This window comes from Limulus polyphemus, unplaced genomic scaffold (assembly GCF_000517525.1).
Source record: "Limulus polyphemus unplaced genomic scaffold, Limulus_polyphemus-2.1.2 Scaffold3415, whole genome shotgun sequence".
In the NCBI taxonomy this organism is placed as follows: Eukaryota; Metazoa; Arthropoda; class Merostomata; order Xiphosura; family Limulidae; genus Limulus; species Limulus polyphemus.
The window spans coordinates 64405-74932 of NW_013669025.1; the positions used below are offsets into that span (position 1 = coordinate 64405).

Here is a 10528-nt window from a genome sequence, read left to right on the forward strand (position 1 = left end):
TAGGTATGAGGAAAAGGAGGGAAGAGTCCTTCTGACAAAACCTGAATGACCTCAGGGTTTGCAAGTGCATGAGTCTCTGCAGTACATTAGAAGTACAGCCAACTAACCCTTGCACATAATTTTTTCTGCAAAATGTTCAACATAGATCCCAATATCAGGCAAAGGGGGGAAAACAAAAGTCAAAACTTAGTGCTGCAGTTAACAAGGAAGAGGAGGGATCAAATGACACGTAACAAAAACAAAAAACATAACGTACCTGTGATATCAAGTCTAAAAATGGTGACTGAGGTCTAGTTGCTTTAACAGGCTGAGAACATGCCACCACAGCAAAGGTAGGGAGGGAAAAGGCTGTCTAAGTTAACATAATCCTGATCTAAATCCTCTGGTAATAGAAAAATTGCTTGTAGATTGGGAGATCCCTCAGCCCACATAAAAGAAGCCATCTCCTGACGAATTATAGTCAACACTTCCTTCACTGATAACGTTGTACCTGCAGCCGTTGTAACGAGCTGTTGAATACCGGTACAGTCAGTAGCCATTTTACTCTTAATATTAGGATTTATCGCACTCTTATTCATGGAGGACTGTCACATGCTAATTTGCATGCTTATATGCAGCTGAACCATGTGGTATACATGTAGAATTAGATGGGAGTTTCAAGGCTAGTGGCGAGCAAAAATTTGTGCACCAGAGGGCATACAAATTGAGAATAGCTGTAACTGTGAGGGGAGGTAAGTAATTGTATCAGAATAAACAGTTTGTAATCTTTTATAACTAAATGGTTTCAACTGACTTTATAATTTCTAATAAATGTAGTCAAAAGAAACTTTTATAAAAAAAAAAGTTATATTCTGTTAATAGTTCATAAATAAAGAAAAAATATTAATATTGTTTAGCATTTTAATAATGCTTATAAACAAGTACAAGAACAACTTACACTGCACTCAAGTGTTCCCTGGATGCAGCAATGGAAGGTAAGAAAACAATAAATTCTGTATAACAGCTTTTATATAATGGAATTATAAGTTTTAATTTTTTTAAAAAAAGCTTAATATTAATTCTTTATTTAAAAGTTTAGTAAAGTTCTTAAAATTAGAAATGATAATGCCAATGATTTGGTTAGTAATATTTAAACCATAACTTTGAACCTGGAGCAACTGTACAAAAGTACAATTACATCAATTGAAACAATGCAAAAATTCAACTTGTCTACATATGATCAGTTTAAATACTAAGACAACAGCCCATAAAATGATAATTCAACTACACAAACTGTACCCAAAACAGTACCTAATATAAAAACCCAGATGGTAACTTGAACAATGTTGACATTTTTCAGACAGCAACACTGTCAATAATAAAATCAATCAGATTAATTAAACTATTCAATATTTGTAATAAAAACTAATTTAATTTAAATTATCACAAAATAAAAAGAAAATATTTTAATGTTTAAGCAGATACTAAATAAGTGTTCAGATCAAATATTCTTGGAAAAGCAATAGAAAATTAGTAAAAAAACAAGTTAAAACTGAAATTATACTTCAGATCAACTGTATACTTACTATTACAGTGGAAACCTGAGTTTTTAATGTAAGCAACTATCACAGACTACACAGACACATGCACACATGATGGTGCTCAGACTTTCCAGATAAAAACAGATTTAACATACAATGTTAATTTAATTGTCACATCACACACATTTTTCTCTTACTTTAAAAATGCCTTTTGAAGGAATTTTTATAAGAGCTTGATTTCCTTATTTGTTGTTAATGACAACATTTTAACTTATAACCAAATTTATATAGGTATTAAAGTAATATATGCTTTAATCATGATTTTACTGGCTGGATCTATAAACATGTTCTTTTGTGTGTCTTCACTGGGACTTTATCACAGTTTTGTTTCCTGTTCATGCTACTCATAGCAGATATAAGAACTTAGCAGCTAATGGAATTTGCTAATTGATTACATTCAACTAATCAATTATTCTCCCATGAGACTTGGATAGTTGGAATAAAAAGAAAATTAGAAACACAAATTTTGATTAGCTGATTATTTTCGAGCATCATAATAATAAATGATTAAGCTGAAGAACCTTGAATTAGATGAAAATAATAAAGAGAAATCACAATGGCAATATTTCAATTACTTAGCTAGTTATAATAGTGAGAAAACAGTAGTAATCAGAAACACTAATTTTGTTAAGTTGATTATTTTCATGGCATTAATCGAGAGAGTCATAATTTCAATTAATTGACTATTTTACTTGACACTAATTGATGTAATCAATGTTCAAAGTTAATCAATTATATCCATTAATAAAGTCAATCTCCCAGCTCTAGTGGATACATGATACATGTGGTTTCTCCATGGCATAATTACTCAGCTATTATTACATGTAAAAACTAGTACCTAATACAAGATAAAAAACAAAACAGAAACTTTAAATTAGAAATACCTAGATAATTATATAAAAGCCAACTAATAAAATAATAGAAAAATGACTTTGTCATGGCATCATTTAGAACCCAAACAAATTGCATATTCACAAGAATTTAGGATGTTCAAACACAGAAACTAAAAAAAGTGTTGCCAAACGACAGAAAAGTGACCCAAAAAAGTACTCGAAGACTGAATATATATCAGCAGAACAGAATCTAAAGCTCTATATATCTTTATAGCACTACACACATACACAAAGTAAAACTTTCTACCACACATTAAACAGATAACTGTGGCAGGAAAGTGCTGCAAGTAACAAAAGCGTGATACAAGACTCATACAGATTTATGAAAAAATAAACAGATCTTCATATTAATGTAAATAAATCAACTTAATCAAGCATATGCATAGACTCTACCTGTAAGTAGCTCATCACAGTATAAAACTTTCTCACACACAACCCTGTGCCTTAAGTCATATATTAATATGCCAAAATCTAATCAGTTTTGATAAGCTACTGTTGTACCAATATATTATTTTCTACAACTTTCATGCTGTTTGGAAACCCTATGAAAAATAATTATACTATTATGTTAGGATGCCACTAGCTTACATAGTGTTAAACAGCTGTCTGTATTCATCATCTCCTTTATTTTCACTGACTAGAATGTCTAATTTGTCAATGAGTTCAGACTCCACCTGAAAGAGCAAATATAGGTATTTCTTTCTTATTAATAATTCCAACAAAATAAATCTAGCATGCTATGTAAAAAAAATCAACAAACAGAAAATATTTTAGATTGTTAGAAAACTATTTATCTGATTAAAAAATTGTATATCTTACTAGATTTACTAGTATATTTTAACAAACACCACAGCATCTGAAAAATATTACAAGTCACATTTATTTGACTGAAATTTGGAATTAATTTAGACATTTATATATATTTAGAGAATTGGTGGATGGTTGATAGACAGATAAGCAGAGATAACCACAATATAATTGTTTTCATAATCAATCAACATACAGACCAGGTATAAATAATTTTTATTTTTCTCTTAGTTATAATTTCATATGGTCCTTTTTTAAGTTTTTGCATTCTATAAATGTACCTGTTTAAAGTTTCCTCGAGTCTTCTGCTCACATTCCATCATATCAAAAAAAATAGGTAAGGTAGCTTTTCTTAACTCAGTTTCTGGAACAAGTGTTACTTCTAGAAATGGTCCAACCATAGCAGGAATAAAGCACACTTTATGTTCTCCTAGAAGCATATATAGTGATTATAATATGCCATCCTTAACTGCTAGTTTTTACATCAGTATTAATGACTAAGTTAATTACTGATAGTTATATCAACTATTGGTGTCAGCTCAAATTATCATGATTGCTATTACTATATATATATACTAAAACAACTGACAACTATGTCAGCTAGTGATAGTTAATTAAAATAATTGTGTGATCATATTCATTATCACATCAACTACTGAAATGTATTTAAACCTTTCAAACACCTTGATCCCTCATTTAGAGGGCACAAAAGGAAAAATTTGAAAATCTAAAAATAGATACTTATTCTGAACAATCCTTTACAATTCATGCCAATTTTCAGAATGGTCTTTGTATTTAGTACTGAGAGACCTCCAAACTCTTAACCCCATATGGGGATTATAAATATGAAAAATTCCCAAATCTAAATTTTAGTTTATTGATTTCAACAGCTCCTTACATGTTACTGATTTAAATAAAGTGACTGTCAAATCTAAGAGCCTCCAAATTCTCCTTGATCCCTCATTTTTGGGGTCCCTTCAAAACTCTTTTAAAAATATTTCTCTTCTCATATTCTATGGAGTAAAGAGTTTATGCACAAAATTGTAAGAAATTTTGTCAAACAATGTGGGAAGAGTTCATAAATCAAGTAAATAAAGATATAGAGGTAGAACTAATTATTAATATATACATATTACTGTATAGTTTATTACATATAGTGTAGCTTTACAATGTAAAAAAGGATAAAACAATCTTTATACTGATCAATATTTCTCCACCAACAGAAGCATATTTTGGTTAAAAAGTAGATAGAGCACCAAACCTTACAAACCTTCCGAAATACTGACAAAAAAAGCCTTCATGTATAGCTTGGTATTACCTAGAATTAGTCTACTTCAAGCTTTAACCCTTTCCAGGCCTGAGGAGTGTTAACGGTATCCTTTGATTTCTTCTCACAGTGGAAATAATTAATCATATTAGTTCAAAATATTATTTCATTTTAGCATTTTCATAATTTTTATGTTATGAAATTTCTAAAACTTTGTTGTAAGACACTATTTTGAAAAAATAAAACATTAAAAATACTTCCTTTAGTTTGTTTTTTAGTTTATCAGAAAGTTCCATCTTATATCCAGTCAGTTTCACCTTTTCTGATTTTCATTACAGATGGAACAAATATCTGATTGTATATTAATTTTGCCTTGAATCAGATAGCATGTCCATCAGTGGATTATATCACAATATATGTAGGTGATTCCACTTACACATGCATCATATATAATAGATATTGCATCATCTAACCCACTGCCGTTTTCTACTAGCTTCTAAACATAGCAAGATTTCCCCAGCATTAAAGTGGGAGCTCTGGTTGTCATAACTCAAATAATCATTGCACAGTTTAAATACACATCATTGTGTTGCTAACATATGCCAACGATGGTCATGATAGTGACAGTGATGACAAGCATGATTCAAACAATAGTCTCAGCTAGAAATAATGGGAGTAAGCCACTGTCTCATGCTGCCAATTGGTACATTTCCTTAAAGGGCCTGCAACAACCACTCACTCATGCAGAACTGTACATCCGTATTATTAATTTTTAAAAAATAATGAAGAAGTAACTAGTTTTTACTATATTATAAAGGTTAAAGATTTGATATTAAAAATATTATTTTATAATATTTTATATTAAAGATTTTTAATATATATATATAGTCAAACCTACTATGTGATCAAAAAGTACCAAAATCCAATTGAGTATCAGAAGCCAGGTATCCAAATAGTCATTTCCCACTAAATCTTAAATACCTGCTCACACCACTTTATTTACTCTACATTGACATAGATAGTTTATAATCTGATCTATCTAGTCCTATTTAATTAAACAAAGCTTGTATTAATTTACAAAACTGTGTTCAGACCACACACTGCAACATTATAAAGGGATAGGAATGAAAGGTTATAATAATAAAATCACTACAAAAGAAAAATTATGTAAGAAACAAGCTATATTAAAGTTATTTTCTCAAGAGATTTAGTTTCTTAGCAAATTACAAATTTATGCTTTGGGAAGGAAAAAAAAACTTCAAAAAGTGAGCTGTTTACAAATGAGATTCGTTGAAGCTGTGCAAAAATGAAAGCTCTTAACATTTCGTTTTTCATTTTTCTTTGTAAATTCTAAATAAATGTTACACAATTAACAATGTCAATCCAAAAATATTATTTGAATTAAAATTATTAATCTTTATTAATTTGTGCAATTTTATATGCAAGTGTGCAGATAATACTTCCAAGATATTCTGTAATATGGATAATGTCACACTTTAATTTATTCATGCAAGATATTTTCTATCCATTATCTAGTATATACACTTTTCTGCTCTCACCTAACAGAATTGAAGGAATATTTTTCTTTTATAATCTTTCTGTATGGTAATTCCCCTTAATAATTAACAATCATTCTCAAAGTAAAAATTTCATTAGTAAAATCTCAATGTGTGTCACTAAATATTTGTTTTTTTGAGTAACTGGTAAAAACAAATAAAGGAAATTAAATATTCAAGATGCAAGTGCACATCATATAACTTTAGCAACAATTTTCATTTCTCTATGTCACTTGATGTCTCTCTCTGCTCCGAGTTCTCCTTTTTATATTTTCTTTCTTCCCTTATGTGTTTCAAATTGTCCATCAATTAGAAACATCAACTACATGATGTCAGCAGAACACATAGGTTTAAAAAACTAATTTAACTCAAAGATACAATATTGTATAACCTGAGCACTTTTGAAAGGTGAAACTTTCGAAAGCACTCGGGTTATAGGGTATTGTATATTTGAGTTTAAACATCTACTACAGATACTGACAAGTCAGAATTTAAAATAAGAACCTCCCACCAACCACAGAAGCTTCTCCCAACTCTTTTATGCTTTAGAAAGTACTTACTTAATCATGCCTACTTATCAATAGGTACATGTTTATAACCAATAGAAATATCATATTGCAAACAATGAAATTATAATGACTTTATGTTAATTTATTTAAGTAAAAGATGTCATTTCCCAAGCAAATTTTATTAAATGTAGGCTGAAGTCAGTGTTCCAACAACTAATGAAATATTTTCAACCTATTTGTAGATAAGTGAGAAAGCCAAAAATATTTTAATAGTTCTTTGAAATTTCTCTTTTAATGTTTGAATTATTGTATTGATCTTAGAATGCATATTTGAAAGCTGCCTAATTTATTTTTTTGGACAAAAAACATAATGTGAAAATAACAGTCTTAGCGAAGTACACTAAAAGTATGTTCACAAGTCCAAATAGGCCTATAAGCAAATGATAAGTGGTAAGTTTCTTGTTTTTATGTATGTTTTTTATTGATAAATGTTTTTAACAAAATTAACTAAGATGTAAAAGTTACAAACTTATTATGTTATACAAGAAATTGTAAATGAAAAAAATAAATAATTTTTTTTGTGACACTTCTTGAGGAGACCACAAAAAGACATAATTGATATCACACAATGTAACCCAAAACTTTATTTACCATAAACTCTCTGCACTCCTGCTGGGTGATATATTGCTTGTCCCAGTAGTTAAACATGGTTCAAAAAAAATTTAATTAAAGCAACTGTGAAAAGTTAAGAAGTCTAAAGCTCTTAAGATAAACTGTAATTGTCTGCAATCTGCTGTCATTCCATTGAAATAAAATGTATTATTCTTAAAATGAAAAGCACCTTGCTCTCAGCCTGACTTACTAAATTCAGAAACAAAACTTATTAAAAACGCATATTAAAAATTCTGATTTTTTGTGTGTAGAACACGCGTATATTGTTTACTAAAAGCTTTTCAAATACCTTGAAGATATACATAGTAGATTCAGAATTATAGTACACATTAACCTCTTCCAGCTCAGGCATTTCAGATCGCACTCAGGTAAAATGTGAGACATCAAAGTTGGATAAATTATTTGTGATGTATCACCACACATTTTATCCAAAATAAAATTATAACTGAAATGTTGATATTTTAAACTTTCTTTGATTGAGTTTATTAGTATTTGTTTTGGATGAAATAACTTAAACAAAAAAATAGTCTTTAGCTCTAATTGTTGATCTTTAGCCCCCATTTGAAATTTTCATTCAGATTGTGTAAATAAATATATTTTCTGTCTGCACAGAGAAAAAAAAGTCAAAATATAAAACAAAGTGTAGATTTGGAACAATTTGAAGCTTAGTTTAGCTAAGATAGTTTAAAAACAGTGAATTTGAAGTTAGTGTGATGTCAATAACTGCAAAATTCAGCTGTCCACATGTTTTTACAACTTTCTTGTTTCTAAAACTAAAAAACTCTGGATTATTTTCTTTCTCACAATCTCTTGTCCATAGAAATCCCTTTCTTCCTTACATAGAATGGAAATTTCCCACATTTTTTTTGTTAGTGCTTCATTAGGCTTGTTGCATGCTGCGTTTGAAACAGCTTTAAATTATTAACAGTTTTGTATTGATTGTGTGCTATGGAAAGGTAATGAATTAACTTAACAGGTTTCTGTGTGTGTTTCTTTATTTTGTTTGAGTATTTGCTTTGACAGATCAATTTCTAAAGATGTAATTATTGTTATTTGACACCTATGGGAGAAGGTAATCGTTTCTACTTATAAAGTCCACAAAAGGGGAAACAGAACAGACCCGATAAGTCATTGTGTGCTCTAGCCTTTAACATTTGACACAGTAGTATAGGACAAAAATAGGTTTTATGTATAAGATAAAACAATATAAATACTGTATATTTATATTAGTTCTAATGCTTTGGAAGATATTTTATTGCACTATTTCTTTTAACCAAATAGGATAATGCATGATATACTGCTCGTAACAATTGCTAGGAACTTTCTACCTGCATGATCATACGTATGCTAATGTTTTGTATTAGTTTATTGGAATTAAATAGATAAAAAAACAAATAACAATGGTGTGCAAAGATATAAAACTTATCTAAATGTTTAATACACGTCTTTTGATTGGACAGTAATCATTTTGTGTAATAAACATTTTAAGCAATGACGAAATGAAACACAGATATCGATGAATCTCGAGTAACAGCATCTGTGTAACATACAGGTCAATTGTGTAAGAAACGTAGGTTAAAGGCATATTACCAGAATGGCACAGTATATAATTATGTTATACAATGATTTTTATTTCATTGTAATACTTAAATTTATCAAAAAATAAAACTTATATTTCAAAATGTCCCCTGGTTATTGTGACTTATTGTTGAAAGTCAGATTTGAAGACTTTTTATTAATGAAAGATCAAAATTGGCATTATACCATATAGTGACAGCAAAATGGTTATTTCTTAAATATGGGCTCAGTCCAATGGTTCAACCCCATGTATACAGGATTAAGCCTATTCCAATACATTTTAGAGCCATTTGATAGAATTATAAAGTAAATCTGTATAGTACTACCTAGTTTATCCCACATGGAAAGAATCTGGAAACCCATCAACACTCGCATGTCTCCATACCTAAAAAAAAAAAGAAATGCAAATTAAAATGAAAAAGATGAATACATTTTAGGACTGAAATGCAGTTTAGTTACTTACTTCTAAAGGGACAGAAAAATACAATCTGTACCAACATATGCAATAATAAAAGTTCCTACCAGACATTAGATTTAACCAAAGTCAGACCAGTAGACATAGTGAGGATGGAAAATAGTTAATTTATCAAGAGATTGACAATTCTTTAATTTATATTTTCTTATTCCAAAGTAAATTTTAATCCCAAAAAAGTTAATTCCTAAACTGAAATGAAGGAAAGGTCTGGAAATACAGAGAACCAGATGTGGAAGGAAGCTTGACAAAACACAGGAACAATTAGTAAATTAAATAATATTTGCAAGCACAATACTTTCAAGACAGACCAAAGTATTATCGAAATGTGTAACAAGTTTCAGCCATAAACATCATTGTGCTTGCAAATAGTTGATTTTTAATTTACTACTGCGTTACCATAATGTGCTTCCCTCCATAAGCATCCAAATGACCCTTTTTCACATTCAGGGTTTAAGAAGCACACACAAAAAAGCCGGCAGCATATCAAGGATATTTACACCATAAACACCAACTCTGAACTAATAACAAATAACTAGACATTGTCCAAAAATTTACAAGTAAATGTTCAAAGGAAACATTTGGCAATGTCACAACCTAAACATATAGGTTTTTGAAAGTTATTAACAGATTTTACTGTATCATCATTAAAGTATAAATAACTGGAGAAGAAATTTCATATCCAGTAGGAAACTAAATGGATATTCTTTTAGAGGTGAATGTTGTTTATTGTTGAATAGTTCTTTGTTTTGTTTTTCAAGTTTACAAAACTGTTCAATAATAGTATTGTAAAATACATCATAAAAGAGAAGAAACAGATGGGAAACTCTTCAAAGTGAATCTCCATGTAAAAGCTTTCTGTGTTAAATTTATTGTCTATGTGTACAAATCATCATTAATCAAAAGTCATTATGTTAGCAATCTGTAATTTTAAGGTTAAAAAAAGAGACTTTACCAGAGTCTTCTTACCAGAGACTTAAAAGCAACCAACCAATAGTAGAGGTGATAGTAAATTTTATTATTGCACTGATAAACATAAACTAAAGTATAAAAGTAAAATTACAAGAATTTTTTGAAATGATATAAATAATGTCTACAGTAATAAATCAGTATATTAAGTTAAATACTGAACAAGAGCTTTACCACCAACTGTGTTAGTTACCTAGGTGTAATTTCACACTTTCCAACATTGCC

At 29.4% G+C, this 10528-nt stretch overlaps 1 protein-coding gene across 2 annotated transcripts in view; it reads right to left on the reverse strand.

The window, feature by feature from the left end:
- The window catches only part of LOC106469308 (dedicator of cytokinesis protein 3-like), a 70085-nt gene that overhangs the window by 21363 nt on the left and 38194 nt on the right, over nucleotides 1-10528 (reverse strand). The window contains exons 5-8 of one of the 2 annotated variants that reach the window (XM_022397788.1): nucleotides 9189-9247; nucleotides 3562-3710; nucleotides 3062-3147; nucleotides 938-955 (exon numbers count right to left, since the gene is read on the reverse strand). In XM_022397788.1, coding sequence (XP_022253496.1) covers nucleotides 938-955; nucleotides 3062-3147; nucleotides 3562-3710; nucleotides 9189-9247 — 312 coding nt within the window. The remainder of the gene's footprint in view (nucleotides 1-937; nucleotides 956-3061; nucleotides 3148-3561; nucleotides 3711-9188; nucleotides 9248-10528) is intronic. The other variant, XM_022397789.1, reaches the window with a different exon arrangement.